General features: G+C 36.2%; 1 protein-coding gene across 3 annotated transcripts in view; it reads left to right on the top strand.

Annotated features, from left to right (window-relative positions):
* Positions 1 to 21,686, top strand: part of Gria3 (glutamate receptor, ionotropic, AMPA 3) — a 286,749-nt gene that overhangs the window by 125,936 nt on the left and 139,127 nt on the right. For all 3 annotated transcript variants that reach the window (XM_013018079.1, XM_013018080.1, XM_013018081.1), the window contains exon 4: positions 18,638 to 18,825. In XM_013018079.1, coding sequence (XP_012873533.1) covers positions 18,638 to 18,825 — 188 coding nt within the window. The remainder of the gene's footprint in view (positions 1 to 18,637; positions 18,826 to 21,686) is intronic.

The raw sequence follows: 21,686 nt of genomic DNA, 5'->3' as shown, positions 1-21,686 counted from the left end.
TCTCCCAATCCGTGAGCTTTCTATTGATCTTGCTAGCTATGTCCTTTGCCATGCAGAAGCTCTGCAATTTCATGCAATCCCATTTGTCCAACCTTTTTTTGATTTGTTGTGTTTCTGATGCCCCCAGTTCTCTTGCTTTTGTTTTTCAGATAGGGTCTTACTATTTTGCCTAGATTGGCCTCAGATCACAATTCTTCTACCCTTCCTCTCAAATAGTTGGGTTTACACATGGCCTGTGGCACCAAGCCTTACTTAAATTTTTATTTATTTTTTTAATGAGAGCATAATATACTTTTAAATTATACTACAAGATGTTTTGAAGCATATATACATTGTGCAACAGTTAAAGTTTACTAAATAATAAATGCATTACCTCCTTTATCATTTTTGTGGGGGAAACAATGAATATACACTCTGTGTATGTGTGTGTGTGTGTGTGTGTGTGTGTGTGTGTGTGTGTGCATGCCAGTTCTGGAGCTTGAACTCAGGGCCTGGGCACTGTCACTGGGCTATTTTGCTCAAAGATAGCACTCAGCCACTTGAGCCACAGCTCCATTTCTGGCTTTTCTTTGGAGGTTAAAAAGAGGTGAGAGTCTGATGGGCTTTCCTGCCTGCAAACCATGATCCTCAGATCTCAGCCTTTTAAATAGCTAGGATACAGATGTAAGCCACTGAGAGTACCTAGCCACACACTATTTTTAAGGAATAAAATGAATCACCATTATCTATAGTCACTTTGCTTAAATATATTCTTCCTACCTAAGTATAACTATGTAGACTATGACCAGTATGACGCCATCATCTCCCCTCATCCACTCAGCCTTTGTCACCACCAAACTATCTACTTTTATGACCACAACATTTTTAGATCCATATATGAATGAGATCATAATATTTGTCTTTTTGTATCTGGCTTATTTCACTAATGAATATGTCCTCCAGATTCATCCATGTTTTGAATAACAGGACGCTTTCTTGCACTGATACTTAAGAGCGAAACAGTACACATTGGAAGAGTCCCATAAGAAGATTCCAGAGTATTATGATTTTTCTTCAGCTTCAATTCAAAACATAAACATGTTTTATGGCCTAAGGGAGTTGTCAGACAGTGTTTCTAAACACACTGGCAAGTTTAAGACAGCTTTTAAAGTAGGCCAATTTGAAGATACAGAATGGTCCCACACTTATTCTTACCATTGTTTGTGTGGAAACAAATTTCTGCTGAATAGGCCCATTTCTGGTTCTGGTCGAGTCTCTAAGCTAAAGAAATATTCATCATTAACTATTGCCCCCCTTATATATTCTTTCTGCCCTCCTAACTTGATTACTTAAGTTTCCTAAACAGCTTTATACTCTCAACCTCACAAAGTTATATGTAAGACTAAGAACACTAGTCAGTGACAAAAAAAATTTCCAGATAAGAGGAATTCAGCCATTTTGTTAAGTTCTGTTACTGTATTTTGCAATGTGATGGCTAGATACATGATTCATTTTATTCACATGAATTCCTACTCAGGACAGTTTTCCTGCAATTCATCATGATAGTTTACATATTAATTCTAAGTCACTAAGGGCATGCCCTGTGTGAATCCCTTAGATCCTAGATTGCTGAAGCACTCTTTTGCATTCAAAGCCATTACTTATCAAAGCTTATCCTTCACAAATAGTTATCCCAGCTAGGTAGATACTCCGACCAAATGAAGCCAAGGCCATGGTTTTGATGGTTGCTAGGCCCAGTTAGCTTCAATGTTATTTATGGGTTTTACTCCATTATGGCCTGCCAAAATGTAGGCTGGCTTTGTTTAATTCTAATCACTTTATAAACTCTACTCAAAGTATCAAATTTTGTCAACTTGGAATGATTAACAGAATGATTGCAAAAGGTATTTTATCTGTTCTCTTCCAGACTATTCCTCTCTTTTCACCTAAATTGCATCCTCCATTTGTGCCTTATCAAAATTAAATTTTCTTGATCTACTCTGAAAATTCTATTTATATAATCCTAGAGGGAGCCCTAGAAATAGAATAGCATTTTACATAAGAAGAAATTGAGCTCCAAAATGAGAAAGGAACAACCACAGCTCATTCAGATTAATGAGCCCCTTCTCCAAAGATTAGAAGGTAAATCTTGTTTTTATGGATATATCTTTTATTTTTTGTATTTTACTACCTTTACATAGTTGTACAAAGGGAGAGCCATTTAACAACAGTTTATGAATACAATACATTTTTATCAATGCCACCCTTTCAACATTATCACTGTATGCCTCCCCTACCCACCCATTGCCTTACATTTCTTACTTTTGTAATATCTACATTGAATTCTTGACTGCATTTTTCCCTACCTTTTCCTCTTCATTCATCTAACCCTCTCCCCTTTGCCCCACCCCCTTTCAAGTATCTGTTTCTTGGTAATAATTTTGTTGATCTTTGACTTTGCCTTTCTAAGGCATTGCACTACTTGAGTTCTGCCTTGAATCCACTATATTTCAATTAATTTATTTGTGTAAACTTGCATACCATCCAATGTGTTTACATATAGGTTTATACTTTAAATCTAGCTTCCACATATGAAGTAAATATGCAGTGTTTGTCTCTGTGGCTTGACTTACTTCACTTATATAATTTATAAATTTTTTCAAGTCTTTCTTTACAGATGGTACAATATCATTCTTTATAATGGATGAGTAAAGTTCTACTGTGTATCTATACCAAATTTGCTTGGTCCATTCATCCACTGAGGGGCATCTGGGCTAATTCCATATTTTGGCTGTAATAAATACTGCTGCAATGAACATTTGCTTTAGTTCTTTAGTTCATTAGTCCATTTGCTAACTGGTTTGTTGGGTTTTTGAGCATTTAATTTTTTAAGCTCTCTGTATATTCTGGATATCAGGCCCTTGTGTAATGTGTAGCTAACAAATATCTTCTCCCATAATGTAAGCTGTCGTAAGCTTATTGGTAATGTCCTTTGCTGTGCAGAAACTTTTTATTTTGATGCAATCCCATTTATCAGGTCTTTCTTTGATCTGTTACTGGATCTTTACTGAGAAACTTCCTACCTGTGCCTGTGAGTCCTGCTGCTTCCTGTAACCGCTTCATGGTTACAGGTCTTATATTTGACCACTTTGAATTGATGCTGGTGCAAGGTGGTAGATAGGAATTCAGTTTCAGTTTTCAGCATGCGGATATCCAGCTTTCCCACCACCATTTGTTGAAGAGGATGCCTTCCAGCCTATGTTTTTAGTTCCCTTATCAAATATTAGATGGCTTTAGGTCTTCAGGTTTATTTCTAGGCCTCTATTATGTTCCCTTGGTTAGAAGGTAATATTTATAATACCTGCCCTGAATTTCATCCTACAAGTAAATACAACGTTGAACTTTTCTGAGAATGGAATATGCTATAATATAATCAATTGAGCGACAAAGTTAAAATTTGTCTTAATGAATAGTTATGGCAGAATGGGAAAGACCGTTGATATAACATAAGCATATATCAGTAACAGCTTCAAAATAACTAGCATTATTTGGAAAATAAAGAAATAATACACATATGAAAGACAAATTAAATTTACTTCACATATGTTTGAGGTAATGATAGAGCCCAAGCCAATGTTCAGGTTTTATAAATAGAAATTGACAGAAGTAAGAAAGTTAGAAGTAACTGCTTTGGAAGAAAAGGACATCTGAGACAGTCTGAGAAATAAATCAGGAATGATTAAAAAAAAACCATGCAGTTTGTTTAAAGGTGGTAATGCACTGATAAGAGAGATGTTACTATGCAGAGAACCCTGACTGTGTTTTGTTTAAGCATCCACTACTATTTAGTGTTGGTAGCAGTACTAAATGTGATAATGTGGCTTGGTGCCAGTGGCTCACATTTGTAATCCTAGCTACTCAGGAGGCTAGGGTCTGAGGAACACATTTCAACACCAGCCCAAGCAAAAATGTCTGTGAGACTCATATAATTAACTCCCAAAAAAACCCAGAAGTGAAACTGTTGGTCACAGATTGCCACTCCTGGGCAAAAAAAGACAAGGTACAGTACATAGGCCCCACTACACACACACACACACACACACACACACACACACACACAGAAAAAAGAGAGAGAGAGAAATGTGATGATACATGTAAATGGTTGACACAGTATCTAGCATAACACAGACACACAGTAAATGTTAGTGTTTTACCTTGCCCCAACTTTGACAATGAAAGCAAAAGCATTTGAACTGTAAATCTAAGGGACAGCTAGGCACCAGTGGTTTATACCTATAATCTTAGAACTCAGAGGGCTGAGATCTGCAGATTGCAGTTTGAAGCTAGTCCAGGCAGAAAAGTCCCTGTGAAACTCTTATCTCCAATTAACCACAACTGTAGCTGTGGTAGAGCACTAGCCTTGAGCAAAAGAGCTCAGGAACAGTGACCCTGAGTTCAAGCCCCATGACTGACAAAAAAAAAAACAAGCTAAAAAGACAGATCTAGTTTTTAATGTACTATGTGACTTTTTTTTAATGTACTGTGTGATTTTTTTTGTTTCTTTTGTATGCTCTTTCCCTTATGGTATATCCCTCGTTGTCACTGTATTTGAGTTTGGTACCCTGGTATTTTATATACATATGTTTGAATTAGGGAAAAGAAGGGAAACAACAGAATGGTGAGACAAAGGACAAGGGGGGAACCAATGCAACAGCAACATATACAAGACGATATGTTGGAAATGATTCATATAACTTGCAGGGGGATGGGAGGGAGGAAAAGTAGGAGAAAAATGAGGGAAGGGGTAACAAGTCTCACAAGAAATGTACTTACTACCTTACTTATATAACTGTAGCCCCTTAGTACATCACCTTGACAATAAAAAATATAGAGCTCAAGAACAGGGTCCAGGTCCTAAGTTCAAGCCCCACAACCGCCAAAAAGAAAAAGGAAATCTAAGGGATAACTCTGAAAAATTTATATATCAATATACAAAAAGCAAAACCCTCATCCATAATTATTTAGAGATAGTGACCACCTTCTAAAGCATAAAATTCTAAGGGCTACTATCTTAGATAGATGTGAAAGCTCAGAACTTTCATTTCCAACTATCTCAAGGTGAACTGTTCATTGATAAGTTCTTTGAACAGAGTATTAATGAATGGGAAGGATAGAAGTGAGGATTTTCTAAGTATAGGAGCCAGCTAGAGGAAATCACTGGAGATTGTTGATGCTGGAACAGGCTATATCCTACAAAACAATTTGTGTGATTAAGCAGGAGTCACCAAATCATCAACTCAAATGTATGTGAAGGTAACAATGGGCCTCAATATCAAATGGGAGGCTCAGTATGATTTGAAAATAAAGATGTGCTTTAATGCACAAACTTGCTAATGTGCTTTCTAATTTTTAAATGTAGATGGATCAAAGTAAAGGATGAGGCCCTTAAAGAAGTCATAAAAGGCTTATAGGCATGCTGTAAGGCATACACGTGTCATAACACTACTGTTAATTTAAACTTTTCCTATATATACAAGAAACTAGGAATCCATGGAACATTTCTCAATATAATAAAAGCTGTATATGAAAACCTATCACCAACATTATACTTAATGATGAAAAGTTAAAGCATTGCTTTTAAAATCAAGAACAAGGCAAGGATGTCTGCTCTCTCCACTCTTCTTCAATATAGTACTAGAATTCCTAGCTAGAGCAATAAGGCAAGAGACAAACATAAAGGTGATCCAAATTGGGAAAGAAATAAAACTCTCCCTCCTTGCACATGATTGGTCCTATATTTAAAGAATCCCATAGATTCCTCTCCTAAGTTACTTGAGCTGATTTGAAACTTTGGGTATAAGATTAACCTACAAAAATTAGTAGATTTTCTATATGCCAACAATGAGAAGACTGAAATCAGGAAAGCAATTCCTTTCACAATAGCCTCAAAGAAAAAAAACCTTAGGAATTAACTAAAACAAAGACGAGAAGGACCTCTATGATGAAAACTTTAGAAATCTGAATAGGAAATTAAAGCAGATCTAAGGAAATGTTAAAACTTCCTATACCCCTGGATTGGAATGATTAACAATGTGAAAACGGCAATATTAACCAAACCTATCTACAGATTCAATGACATACCCATCGAAATCCCAACAAAATTCTTCAATGGTATAGAAGAAGCAATCTAAAAATTCACATAGAACAATAGAAGACCTCAAAATGCAAAAACTATCCTAAGCAGGAAGAACGATACTAGAGGCATATCAATACCAAACTTCAAACTCTATTACAAAGCTATAGTAATAAAAAAAATACCCAGCATAGTACTGGCAAAATAATAGGCATGAGGACCAATGGACTTGAATAGAAGACCCAGAAATGATCCCACACACCTACAGCTGCCCAATATTTGATGAGGGAGCTAAAAACACAGGATGGAATAAAGACAGCTTCTTCAACAAATGGTGCTGGCAAAATTGGCTACACACATACAGAAAACTGAAGCTAGGTCCTGATATATCAACCTGCATCAGAAATAATTCCAAATGAATCAAAGACCTTAACGTAAAACCAGATACCATGAAAATACTACAGGGATAGGGGAAACACTAGGAATCCTTGTTACAGGTTGAAACTTCTTAGGTAAAGTTACAGAATCACCAAAAAAAAAGAAAGAAAAAGAAAGACTGGATAAATAGGATTGCATCAAACTCAAGTCTCTGCATGGCAAAGGACATAGCTAGCAAGATAAGTAAAAAGACCTCTGATTAAACCTCCCAAAAATAAATCATAAAAAACAACCCCACTAATAAATGGGCTAGACACTTAAAGACTTCTCCAAAGAAGAAATAAGAATGGCCAATAGACATATGAAGAAATGTTCAACATCTCCAGCCATAAAAGAAATGCAAATCAAAACAACATTGAGATTTTACCTCACCCCAGTCACAATGGCAATTATCAAGAAAACTAACAATGACAGATGCTGGCAGAGATGTGGCCCACTGTTGGTGGGAATGTAAACTTGGTCAACCACTCTGGAAAGCAGTATGGAGTTCCTCAAAAAGACTAAACATAGATCCAGCAATCCCATTTCTGGGCATCTATGTAATTGACCACAAACCAGACCACACTAAAACCACAAGCACAACCACGTTTATTGCAGCATCATTTACTATAGTCAAGATATGGAATCACGCTAGATTCCCCTCAATGGTCTAATAGATCAAGAAATGGGGTATATATACACAATGGAATTCTATGTTTCCATCAGAAAGAATGATATCGCCCCATTCTTAAGGAAATGGAAAGACTTGGGAATAAAAATTATATTAAGCAAAATAAGCCAGATCCAAAGAAACATAGGCTGCACAGTTTCCTCATTTGTAATCATTAGATTATGCCTATAAATCTACAAGTAAACCCAATGGACAGTAAAAGACAAATACACCTGGACATGATTAATTAAACAACACTCTAAACATTCACACAATAAGTACAAAGGAGGATATTCTTAGGAGAGGATCCCAAGGTTTCAGTAACTATGTGCATGATTACATAAAGTGATGTTTATAAAAATGAACTCCAAGAAATGGAAGCAAGAGGTTTTTTTTATTGTTTTACTATTTGCAATTCTTTTTTTCTTTTCTCTTTCCTTTTTATTTTGTTTATTCCCTTCTGTCACAGTTATGATTTCTGTACCCTTTGTCTTGTATATAAATTTATCTGGTTTGGGGAAGCACAGAAACAGTGGGACAAATGGTACACCAATTCAGCAGTGAAACCCACTAGAATTGAGCTCAGAAAATATATGCTTGAGTTACACGAAGTAAAAGGCTTCCCATAAGGAAAAAATGACTTATCTAGAATATTCTTTAGCATTCTCCATTTTTAGAAAGCACCGCCTAGACAAAATTCTTAGCATTTCTGAGCTTTGGTGTCAAGAGATGGAATGATGGCTAGAATGAGGCGGAAATGGATAACAAATAGATGTTAATATATGCCAAAGTAGAAAAGACTTTGGATCTGAATGCAGATATCTATACTTTACTCTACTTGCTGTATCTGCTGTATCTCTTGCTCCTGACAGTAGTGAAGGACTGCTAAAAGTAATGTTAAGGGTGAAGACTTGCCTAGAGGATAGGAAAGGGCCAAAGATATGGTCCTGAAGACAAGATGGAACAAAATTTTCCCTTAAGTCAAAAAAATTTTTCTTTTACTCAATATTGTGATCTTAAAATCTGCTTGGGAAATATCCTAAATGGGATGTGGGAAACTCAGAGGTAAATATTTTTCTACTATTTCTGTACTTTAAAAAACAATTAATACAATGCTTAATTGAGATCTGCATTAGCTTTCTACCCCCAGGTACCTATAAAACTCTTTCTATGATCCAGGCCACTCACCACTTTCTTAGTTACAAGACTAGACATGTGATCAATGTTTGTTTAAATGGGATTAAGAAACCAAGAGAAGAAATATTAGTGAATAGGATCATGCATGATCAAGACCACAGAGCAACTCTGAGAAATCTTGCCCTATAAGTTTGTGTTGTAGGCACCATATCCCAGGACAATTTCATAGGTACCTAACAGAAACACAGGACACTAATACACAAGCATTGCAGTAATTCCTTTACTCAATCCCCAATACTCTCAGTTGTTTCTGTTTTTAATATCAGACCTTGGTTGTGAATCAGAGGCTTGTTTATTCTGCTTCTCCCCCACATTTAAGCATATATTCTACAGATAGACTTATAAATTTTTATTCTGTTGACAATACAAAGCAAGTGTGCCAACCTGTCTCTTTGGGTATATTTCCTCAGCTTATAGTGAAGGGAATAGAACTTCATAATTCACCATCAGGAAACCAAAGTTCATAAGCATAAAAGAGAAAATTGGAAAAGGCAGGGTTACATGCACTGCCAGTGTCACCAACAACCTTATTATACTTGATAAGTACTAATTGCAGATTTGAAAAGGCTATCAGAGTATTAGAAATACCTCCAGAGTCCAAACAACAACTTATCACTTACTGTTGCATGCAATTTCTCCTTCAAATTTTGGTGCTTTACTAAGTTTTTGTAATTGTTAACAAATCCTCCATGGAAGAGGTCATAATCAATGCTTCTATCAAATCATGTCTAGGACAAGTTTGATTTGGGTTGAAGGATTATCTGCCTCAGAAAATCGGAAAAAAAGACACAGAGTTAGGAAACTGAGAGCACTTTTTCACTGATTCCACAAATTAGTTTGAAAGACTCATTCTAATAATGCATCTTCAAGGGAGAGATTTTCAGAGGGCCATTTCCTAATTAAAGAAAAACTTAAACAAACAGAATTATGAAGAACGAAGGCCACAAGGAAATCTTAATGTGTGGAGGGTAAATTGGGTTGTGTGTGTGTGAATATTTGTTTTTATCTTGTTCCATAAAATTCACAGATTGACATCCATATGCAAACACAGGGGTTTTTGATCTTCCCATCTGGAACTCCTCACATACAGTACAGTTTCTGCATTCACATCTCAAATTTAGGCAATCACTATATTGATTTTGATAGAAACCAAAAGTGCTAAAACAAGTCAAAACAAGAAACCACAAAACAACAAAATGTGGATTCAAACTACTATGGGAAACTTTCCATAAGTTATTTTTTAAGGAAAAGTACATTTTGTAATATGAATCATTCATTCCCTAAAGTATTGGCTTTCAGTTCACAATTTTATGTTTTAAGTTTCTTAGACATAGCAAAATTTAAGACAAAATAACTGATTTATTGCATCCTGCCATGGACCAACCTGCATGCAGCCCTCAAACAAGCACAAGGGCTGAGAACTTCTGCACCAGTTTCTATGACTGCCAACCCTCCCCTCCAGCCCTAAACTACCAGGAGAAGGCTTCAGAATATGGAGGACAGAATATGGAGGATAGAAAGACCCCAACTCCCCTAAACTTGTCCACAGAACAGCTCTCTAGATAGCAAGTCCTGAACACATTGAAAAGAGAACATTCTTTTTCTAATTTTTGTTTTTTGTTTATACATTTATTAAGGATTTTGGTTGTAGTTTTGTTTGGCTGTTTGTTTTACCTTTTTTCCTTTTCTATTACCTCTCCATCTTTAAAAGTGTAAGGGTACATAGGTGTGAATATCAGAACCCAGCTTAAGTTGGTTAGAGTTGGCTACACTAGTGTTTAGGAATTAAGACTCAATGCTTCTCAAATGCTCTTACTTCACTGGAGTAGATCACGTGGTTTCTCTTTCTATTATTCTAGACATGCTTGCCCTACTTGTCCTATTATTTTCCTTTCTCTTTTGTTTCCACTATAATCTAGTATTTTCTGTCTCCACTGATCTCTCACAAATTCTTCCCTATCCATACTTCCCTTGCCCTAGACCCTACACTTTCCAACTTTTGGAAATTAATATCTAAATAACCTTACAAACCTTGAACCCAGATGTGTAAGTTACAGCTACAGATCACAAAATTCATGAACAACCAAGAAAACATGCCACTCTCCAAAACTAACAACTCAAAAGAGGATGTTAGTTATAGTGAAGAAGAGAGGAAATACAAAAGAATCATTAAAGCAATGATGAAAGAATTGGCCAATGAAACCAAAGGAGAAATCCACAACTAGAAGAATACAAAGTGAAAACAGACAAAAGGCAAAATGGCATGAAAAAAATCAAGGACAGTCCCCCCACCCCCCACCCCCGCAGGCGATTACTCGACCCACAACCTCAGCCTCCGCCTCCGCCCCCACCCCCACCCCCCAACCCCCCACCCCGGCACCAAAACTCACAACCCTACCCTCGGAACAAAATAAAACAAATTTGCTTGAAAAAAAAATCAAGGACACCCAAGACAATATCAACAAGAAGACTTCAATAAAGAAAATTAAAAACATTATTAATAAGAATATAGACACCATAAAACTTCAATAAAGAACATGAGAAGTGACATCAACAAAGAGCTCAGAAGCATGAAGAGCTCTAGCTCCTTATTACAAAACACAGTTGAAAGCATAGGCAATAGAAAAGTAGTTGAAAACAGGGTACCAGCAGTTCAAGATAAAGCAAAGAAATTCAAACAAACAACAAGGCATGGCAAAAACACTCAGAACATATCAAAGGGATCTAATAAAGCCAGGAGCTAGGTGTTCATGCCTATAATCCTAGCTACTCAGGAGGCTGTGATCTGAGAATCGCAGTTGGAAGCCAGCCAGGGATGAAGAGTTCTCATGAGACTCATCTCCAATTAACCACCCCAAAACTGGAAGTATCACTATGGCTCAAGTGGTAGTCTTGAGCATAAAGAGGCTCAGGGACAGTGTCCAGGCCCTGAGTTCAAGCACCACAACTGAAAAAAAAACTAGTGAATTTGTCCAGAAGACCAAATCTATGCATAATTTGAATCGATGATGGAAAATAACTCAAAATAACTAACGAGCTCATTCTCTCTTCTGCTTCTGTTTTTGTAGTCTTCACTTCTGTCTCAGAAACTGCCTTCACACTACAATCTCCATTTCTCATGCCTCTATTCTGTCATAATATTCAGATGAGAGCTGTAGAGACCAAACAGGTTGCAAGAAATAGAGACTGGTTTGAATAAGCTTTGGGTTTTTCAAGTCTAGACGAATACACGAATAAAAATTTAAAAGCAATTTTCATTTCCCTCTTTAGTCTTACATATTGTTTAATCAACTATTAATTTCATAACATCATAAACATATTTATCAAATTATAAGCAACACCAAAGTCCAATATCTTTGATTAAAACATATAACATATTACAGACATGATATCAATATATGATGGCTCTTATAAATCAGTAACAAAGACATTAACATAACTACAAATGTGGACAAATGAAATAACTAGGCAATATTCAAAAAGGCATAAACTTTGACAAAAAGTGAAATTAAAAAGAGATCAATACTTCCTTCAGCTGCATTTAGTTGGGAAACAGATCCAAGATGTACACTGACTCCTGGGGGTCTGACCCAGCATTGGACTTCTGTTGTACTGGCTTCTGAGCTCCCCACAAGGTATTAGCTCTTCATTTGTCAAATGCCATGAGATTACAAAACACATCACCAATTTCATATTCCTCATCTGAATGATCCCATAAGATAAAAAGAAAAAAATGGTAAATATCCTCCTTTCCTTTCCTTGTAAGTTCACTTATGCCAGGGTCACTGCTAAAATGCTAGCTTTGAGGGGAACACATTAAGGCATTTGCTATTCTCTGAACACAAAACAGGAAAATTCTGATATGTGGAAAAAGAAAAACGGAAATGGCAGTAATGGCCCTTGGGAGACAGAGGAATGTAAGTTTAAAAAAAAAAAAGGATAAAAGGGCCTCGAATGGTAGTAGAACTCTATAATCCCTGCACTGAGATACTGAGGTAGGTGCATTGAGAATTCAAGGCCAGCCTGGGCTACATAGTGAGTTGTAAGCTATCCTGGACTATACATAGCAAGAGCTGGTTGAGGGGAAAGGTGGGAGAGAGGAGGAGAGGAGAAGAGAGAATGGATGCAAACACATACTGTGAATCCACTTCACAAAGTTGTCAATCATCATCCTGAAATAAGAATCTAAAGTAGGTTGGAGAACATAACATAGTTGAAACAGCACTACATTAGAAATTAGGAAGTTTGCTTACAGGTCTATCCCTAGCCTTGCTTAGATTCTACTCCAGTTTGTAACTCTAAACTATGATTTGGAACTAGTATCTTACTCTCACTAACCACCACCCTCCAAACAATAGCAGTTCTACTTTTGTCTGACTCAGATGTTGGGTTTTCATAAACTGTCATTTGCAAAAAGAATTACACAGCTTAATAAATTGCATCCCACTTTTCTGAGTCATCTATAAGTGCCCCTTGTAACCTATAACGCTTTGGTCCTATGACAATTGCAGGCCACAAGAGTGTTCCTGAGCCAGTTTCAGTATAGTATTCAGCCTTTCCACTGCTGTGACCAAATGCCCAATATAAACAAACTAAGGGAGAATTTATTTTTACTCAGTCTCAGAGCTTTTAGTCCATGGATGCATGGCCCCAACACTGTGGACTTGTGTTGGAGAAGAACACCATGTGGAAGAAGCATTGTGGAGCAATGTTGCTCACCTACTGGAAGCCAGAAACAGAAAAGAGAGACAGACCAGAGACAAAGGAGGTGACCTACTCCCTCCAACTAGGCCTGCCTACTATTTTCTGTCACCTTCCAAGAATGCCACCAAATTATGAGACTATCAGTACATTAATCCACTGATTTGGTCAGAGACCTCATGATCCAATCACTTCCCCAGAGCCCAGTCATGTAGGAACCAAACCTTTAATACAAGAGCCTTGGCAGGTGGTGGGAAAAAGATTGCACATCAAAACCCTAATACCAAATCTCTTTTTCAAAGTGCAAATATTGAAAGGCAGTTGCTAACATAGGAAATGGAAGTGAATTATTCTCTTGGAAAGATCAACTTACCATTCTACAATATTTCCAGAATGTCAGCAAACCCTGTGGGAGCTTTGTGGCACTGAAAATCCATACCAAGCACAAACTGGTATAAATGCTAAAACTCCTGTGAAGCCCCTTCCCCAATATGAGACTCCCATCATTTGGGAGACTGCTACAAACCATACAACCAATACACACAGTGTGGCTCTGAGAGATTTGGTACGGGTTCTGAGGGACACCAGGTGCCAATAACCCCTACTGGAAAATATAAAGAAAAAAGAAGAAAATTATCCTCAACTCTATTTCCTTGGATGTCTTCATTACCATCTCCCCTATGCCAATATCTTGTTTATTGTTCTTCTCTTTTCAGATCAAACACTAAATTTGTTTAGCATGAGCAATTCTACAGTGTATTTGTACTTTGATAAAAATCTCGGCCCCTTTTCCTTTTCGGAAAATGATTTTAACAGCTGTAAGTTTGAGAGCTTTTTTATATTTACTGCCACCTCTTTTATGAGGTTGCAGATTGGCTTGCTTCAGGGCACGCTTTGAAATGGAGTTCCAATGCAAGTGGATTTGAGGGTTTTTTGGTTTTTTTTTAGGAAGCCCACTTATTGTCAGCATTTATGAGAACATAAGAAGAATATAAGTTTGAGGAGGGAAAATTGGGAAAATTGGCAAAGTCACAAAGCCTCCACCCTTCCCTTCAGGGAGCTCTAAAGCAGGAGTAACCCTTTAGAGATAAGCAATTTGTTTGTGTGTGAGGAATGGGAGTCACAAACTGTGCCTTCTTATCTTGCAGGATGATCTAGGAATGGGAAATAAATTTAAGCCAAGTGGCTCTTTTCTACCAACAATTTTCTCAGGAGCTGAAGGAATTAGTCTTTGGTGCTACAGAAGGGTCGGGGTATACATATTAGCATCTACTATGTTACATCTTACCAAGATTGTAACTTTGTTTGCCAAGGGTAGCCCAACAACCAAGCAATGGAATTAGATCATAACTCAATTCTTCATCCATAATTGTCTTGTCACTACGCTTCTCTCATGTTCTTAGTTTATTTTGGTGAAAGGCTATCCAGCGCTCACTCTGTTACCTATGCTGTAGCTCCCATTCCTTACAAAGAGAAAGAAAAAAAGAAGGTGGACATGCAATGGTGGTCTGGAATCAAGATGAGAGAATTGGTTGTGCAAATGAAAGTAGCTTTAAACATTGCCAAGTTGGGCCTGCTAAAACTCACACAGAGTAGATGACAATTCTGAAACTGCTAAAACAGCAGGCTTATTTTTACAAAGGCAGGGTTTTGTTACAAACCTCACCTCCTACAAGCATGAGACTGTGCTTTTGCTCTGCCTTCCAAATGAAACTTTTTTTCTCCCTCAAGCTCCTATTTACTCTTTGGTCAGCCACAACATAGAACAGTCAAACTACAATAAGTTCAGTATGAAAACAAAATCATTCTTTGGATTGCCCACTGACATATTCTGAACTGAGGTGACGATTCCCCACCAGGGTTCTAGAGTGCAACAGATACTTGCTTAAGCAGACACAGAGAAAGTGCATAGGAAAAGACATTACAGTGTTCAGTCATAATTCTCATTTGCCTAGAAAATGAGAACAAGGCTCTCGCCCAGGAGGCTCTAGACACACACTCATTAAAAGTCAGTGTGCTTTTTTCTACTTAATTTTTTATTAGTACGTTCCTATGGTTCAAATAACAAAATTATTTTTAAAAACTCTGTAAAATCACTGCTTTTTAAGAGACCTCTCTTTGTGTGAATAGACAGCAGCTACAGAAGTGCTCATCTATCATGTGCATATTCTAGGAGCTTGTGTTTTGAGAGGACAGCATGACTTGTACTTTTAAATCTTTATTATTTTCATTTTTACAGAGAATACTACCTGTTTCTTACAAAACAGTCAAATATTATACAAACACATGAAGAAAAGATGTTCTTGGTAATTCTGAAATAACTTCTAGCAAATTCTTTAGATTTTTTTCTATACATATATAAGCATGGAGTTTTCCTCACAAAATTGCTATTTGCAGTTCGGATTTTTTTGTTACATATTACACAATATACTAGACTGAGAATATTTCCCTATTAGTATATATACAATGGGTTATCCTTTACTGCAGCATAGCATTCTATATTTACAGGCTACAAGTATTAAACTCTTATTTTGCATTTCTAAATGTCTACAGTACATTATCAATTTCTCCATTGCTTATGATTGTTTTACTTAAATTTAAATCTATTCATCTCTGGTGAAATTAATGAGAACTCAGTAAAAATAAGGGAAAGAATCAACCATTAATGTCTACAAGTACTAGGGTGTACCTGGACATACTTATGCAGTCACCTTGAAGAATAACAATGATAGTAACTAAGTAGATGAGACTATTTTCCAGATTTGCAAGATCATCAAATAAAGAAGTGGTGAGTGTAGTATAGAGCGAAGGACTTAAAAAAATACTAGAGGTAACAGCTGGGTGCCTGTAGCTTATACCTCTAATCCTAGCTAATCAGGAGGCTGAGATCTAAGTATCATCATTTGAAGTCAGCCAGGGTGGGAAAGTTCATATGACTCTGTTCTCCAATTAACCAGAAAAAATTCAGAAGTGATGTTGTGGCTCAAATTGTAGAGCACAAGCTTTGAGAGAAAAGACTAATAAAGGACACTGCCCAGGCCCTGAATTCAAACCATAGTATTAGTAAAAAACAAAGAGAGATAAAAAGCAAATTAGTAAAGAATGAGGCTTGATATAGGATGTTGAGTTAGTACACAGCAAAAGTTTATGGAGAGAGCTGATATACTGTTAGTTGAATCTAAGCCTATATTCTGGCTAATTAAAAATGTTTGCAGTTTGCAGTTTTTAATACCCTATATTAAAGCAAGCAATAATCTTATTTTCATCCATACTTACTGGCCAGATCACATCTGAATTATTAGCATCAATAAAATATTGACAAATAACCCTAGGAAAGGGACAGAACTGTGAGGAAACTTGTCAACATGTCGAAGAATTAGCTGTTTGGGACCTCTAATTTGAAATGCAGGCTAAGGACAGACATGCTTTCAAAACTGTGAGGATTGACACATAGAAAAAGGATTAAACTTGATCCTTATCATCCCAAATGGTAGAACAAGACCAGTGAGTAGATATTAAAAGAATTCATTTTTAATTTTTATCAGGATAAATTGTACAGAGGTTTTGCTGAGATTTTTCCATACCTACACATAATGTACTTTCATCAAATTCATAGCCTTTATTATTCTCTTATCTCCCTCCCTCTCCTCTTTCTGACAGTTTCTGTGGTTGTTTTATATTATTTTCATATTTATAGATAATGTACTTTGATCATATGCAACCCACATAACTCTCTCCTTTCCCCCTCCAAGAATTCAGATTTTCATTCAACACATGTATATTTCTAAAGGTCCTTTTTAAAGTTTATTTTATATATACCAAAGACTGTGTAAGTTCATTACTGTTATTATTCAGTCAATAAATAGTACAAAAATAAAATTCAAGCCAGTCCTGACTGATTTTTCATAAATTCTTAATTAGTGAGATTCAGAATAATGACGCTTTATTGTATACTGCTTAAGAAACATTTCCAAATGCTTTAATCTCTTTCTTCCTATGTTTATTTCTTAATCCCATGCCTTGGCCCACTATGCACCCTCAACTCCCACTGAAGCTGAGAGTATATCGAAAACCCCATGAAAATGTAAATCTGAGAAATAAATATGCGTGGTTGGTTTAAAAAGAGTAAGAATTAACATTTAAAGCAATGGTAATTTTCTCTGATCTGTAATTTTGAGCTCCTGTGCTGAAATTGCTCATTTGGAAATTACCAAGTGCTTGGGTCTCATTTGTGATCTTCTTCCTGCATACATCCAGTGCACAAAGGAGTCGTAATGACCGGCTGAGTCACTGCTGCCATCTCCCTGAAACGTGCTCTCCAAATGTCAATACCATTTGCTATGGTACAGTGAGGCCAATCCTGAATGTAGCCTGCTTACACGACAGGGTGAGCTTGAGACAGAACTGAACCTGTATTGTGTTCAAAGGACAGTAGGCTCTTCTTCCATTCTCTACTCCTCCAGTGGGCAACTGTTATTCCAGGCATCATTTGAACATCACAAACCATCCCTATCATGTACCTCCATTGTTACCTGACTATAAATGAAAAAAAAACCTATAGAAATCTATGGAGAGAAGTGCTCTTGATAATATCCTAATAAAATGATGTCTATATTTGAGGAAATTATCCTCAGTTTATGGATTCATACTAACAGCAAGACTATAGTCATAACAATAGAGATACAATTACTCTAAGGGATTATATGTAGAAAATGGTTACGGTGTGCTTGGTAGCATGTACTTTTGATATACACTTCTTCCCAATTTCTGTAGCCATACATCCAAGTAGTTTACCTGAAATTCAAACCTCAGATCTTTCCTCTTTTTCAGATTCAACATAGATCTAGGATATTGTTATAGTTACTTATCATTGTCTGATATAAACTAACCAAAAAGGAACCTGAAATTCCTGGCAAATTAACTGAGAAATAGGGGAAAATGTGTGGTCTTAATTTGAATGAACTATTTCATATTACTATAATCAAGGGAGAAGAACTATATCTTTGTTATAGACCATCTTTGTCTGACTTTCATAGAGTTGTTTTACCTGAAAAACATCACCTTATTAAATAGTCATATCCATATAAGGATCAGCTGTGTTACAATGAATGCTATCTCTACTAAAGTTATTTCTCATTCCAAGAGTGCTTAAGTAAAAGATGAAGGAAATAAGCTTCAACTGAAATTAGAAAATAGGTCTTTGGAAGAATTTCTTTTCATCCATTCCACAGTGATTTGATAATCCATATTAATACAAAAAATTACATACTATAACCCAGCTATAAGTTCTTAGATGGAGACTTTATAAACATCTAAACTGGTTGCAGCAAGTTGTGGAAGCTTCTTTTCTTTAAAACAAAATGGAAGTGTCAATTGTCTGGAGAGTTAAGGCTGAGTTTGTGACTAAGCCTGCTCTCTCAAGTGGATAAAGTTCAAAGGGACCCAATAGACTGTGAATACAAACTCAGTGGAATTTTTTAACACCTACCGAAATTTTTAAAGGAAAAACTCATTATAGCTATTTTATTTTCTTCCTTCAGGATTTTCCATCCTACAAGCTATTATGGAAGCAGCAGTGCAAAACAACTGGCAAGTGACAGCAAGGTCTGTGGGAAACATAAAGGATGTCCAGGAATTCAGGCGCATCATTGAAGAAATGGACAGAAGGCAGGAAAAGCGATACCTGATTGACTGTGAAGTCGAAAGGATTAACACAATTTTGGAACAGGTACATTTGAGATTTATTCCACCCAATCCTACATGTTAAATCATCATCCTGAGGCAGTTTCCCTATCCACTAATAAATTAAGTAGCCAACAGTTTTCTGATAGTGTTGCTAATCCTTTTTCTCCTCCCCAGTGGGTTGGGAGGGGGGGAAGAAAATTCTAAATCTATTAAAAATTGCAAACCATGATTAATCTGAAAGTGTCTGAAGTTTAAAGCTACCTATCAGATAAACACAGCCCACACACACACGTCTGTTTAACAGATACCTGACTATTTCAAAGTAATCTCTCCCATACTTTCTTCCCAACAGGGACTATACAAGGGATTAGGCAGTACTGTAGGGTACAGTCTCTGTTTCTTATTGATGGAATATGCATTATTCCTAACCCCTTCCACAGATCACCAGCCACTCTTGATGAGTATGGGTAGGAAGATTGTCAGGGCAGTATGTATCAAGTTTGAATTATCTGTATTTATGGAAATTAGCCTTCTGGTGAAAGAGGGAGGTAGAAAGAGAGATGGAGAGGGAGAAAGAGTGAGGGAAAGGGAAAGGGAAGGAGAGAAAGTAGGAGGGAGACATAGATAGGGAGGGAGACAGAAGGAGGGAGGGAGAATGTTCAACAAATGTAAACAAAGGTTTTTTTAAAAGTACAAGATTAGGAGGAAATTACAATTCAATAGGTCAAATGTATTCATTATTATTAAGCTTAGACATTTAAACTTAAGACAAAAAAAATTTTAGAAGGAATATCTCACCCTAAGCCACTGTCTCAATAAAGTGCCTAGGCTGCCATAAACACAACTTGCAAAGGAAATATTTCCCTTCTAATTTGATCCCAATGAACCTGGGGGCCAAAAACTTCAGAGATAAAAATTATAGGGAGTAGTCATTGCCTCAAAGAGCTGCTTAATAGTGAATTAAAATATTAATAATTTGTCATATATGCCCAACATGAAGAAAATGCAGTAAAGAAGAGAAAGGGGAGGGAAGAGGTGAGGGGAAGAAGAGTAGAGAAGGGATGGAAGGAAAGTAAAGTGCTGAGTATGAATGGTAAAAAATATAAAGCATCCTTCTTAATTAGATCATCATTACCCCTAGTGGATCAAAGCTCAGAAAATCTAGAGAACTAGCCTGGCTAAATCAAATTTCTTAACCAATATTTTCTTGAGCTACACAAATGATCTCCCCCTATGAAAAAAATGTTCCTTTGATTTTCTTACATCTTGAAAGTGAAGAATCAGGTCAGTGATGTTGATATATGTACTACATGCCCTCTAAAACTTTATACCAAAATAGCCTTTTAGTGGGTGACCTACTTAATAGCCCAAACAAGGAACATCCTATCTTTCATATGTTGTTTTCCTTCTTTTATATTACTGACTTTTCTTCTTTAATATCTAATATTCTGTTAAGTATTTGGAATCTAATAGGACCTTATACTAGAATATGGGATTTTCCAACTTTAATAGAAAGAGTGGTAGGTAGAGCTCTATCTTCTCTATAGCTATGAGATCTTGGAAATTTTAATATCCACACATTAGTTTTCTCATCTACATAATGAGGAATAGAAAATTAGTTCTACCTCACATGGTTGGAAGAAAATGTCATAGAAAAATAATTATTACTATACATTATCTATTATATTACTATACATACTATACAATATATATATACTATATATTATTACAGTCAGGAAAACACTTTACATGTCTCACTTCTCTATCTTCCTGTCTTTTTGCCCATTCACTTTATCCCATAAAATACTTTGGATGCAATTTTATTTACTTTCTTTCATAAAATTATAATAAACCAAGATCCTCTTTTTTTCTCTTCCATTTAAGGAGTTCCTACAAGGCTATAAGTTTTATATTGTAGGAGATATGTAACCAGTGTCAAACAAAATGACCCATAGTCATGGATGGATGGGTGACATTGAACAAGCCCATTTCATTAACTTCCACTGAAATTATTCTTAGGATTTTTGTAAGGGTTACATCAGATAATATGTGGAAAGCACCTGGCACAGTACTTGGCATCCACTAGTCAATCATTATCTGGTAGCCATAGTTATTTGCTCATGAGTTTCTATACTTATGAAAACAAGATATTTAAAGATTTTTGCTTAAGGATGGGTTCTTGTGGCTTTTCCAAGACATTGAGTCTCACTGAATTTAGAATATCTGCTTTTTCTCAATTTTCTCAATTATATCATTGAGTAATCACAGTTGATTGATCAGCTTATGCACTATTTGAAAACTGACAGCTTTGCAATATCACATAAAATAAAGAAACTAAAATATTGACTTCATATGCTAATTGGTCCTTTTTGAAACAAAGATATACTAAGTGCATATTATATTCCAGATACTATTTTAATCAATGTGTATATAACATATGTATCTCATGTGAGTTTAGACACATATTAACCATATAAAGTAGATAGAACTATTGTCTCCATTTTACAGATGAGGAAATTGATATCTGGAAGTCATACAGATAATAATTCATGAAACTGGACTTTGAACCCAGGGAGTCATACTCAGATGTTATTAATCAGTTCTTTAATTGCTCTTGTGTCTGACTTTTTCAACTGGATTTGATTCAATAAAACATGTGAGAAGTTAACATACTCAGAACTCATAAAATTAAATCCTCCAAATCCTCAAAGAAACAACTGCTCCATCAACAAGTGGGCTAAAGACTTACAGAGAGACTTCTCTGAAGAGGAAATAAGAATGGCCAATAGACACATGAAGAAATGCTCAACTTCTCTGTCCATAAAAGAAATGCAAATCAAAACAACATTGAGATTCAGCCTCACCCCAGTTAGAATGCTATAATCAAGAAATCTAATAACAATA

The sequence above is a fragment of the Dipodomys ordii genome, unplaced genomic scaffold (genome assembly GCF_000151885.1).
Source record: "Dipodomys ordii isolate 6190 unplaced genomic scaffold, Dord_2.0 Scaffold38, whole genome shotgun sequence".
NCBI classification, from domain to species: domain Eukaryota; kingdom Metazoa; phylum Chordata; class Mammalia; order Rodentia; family Heteromyidae; genus Dipodomys; species Dipodomys ordii.
This window is presented reverse-complemented; position numbering and strand designations above follow the sequence as displayed.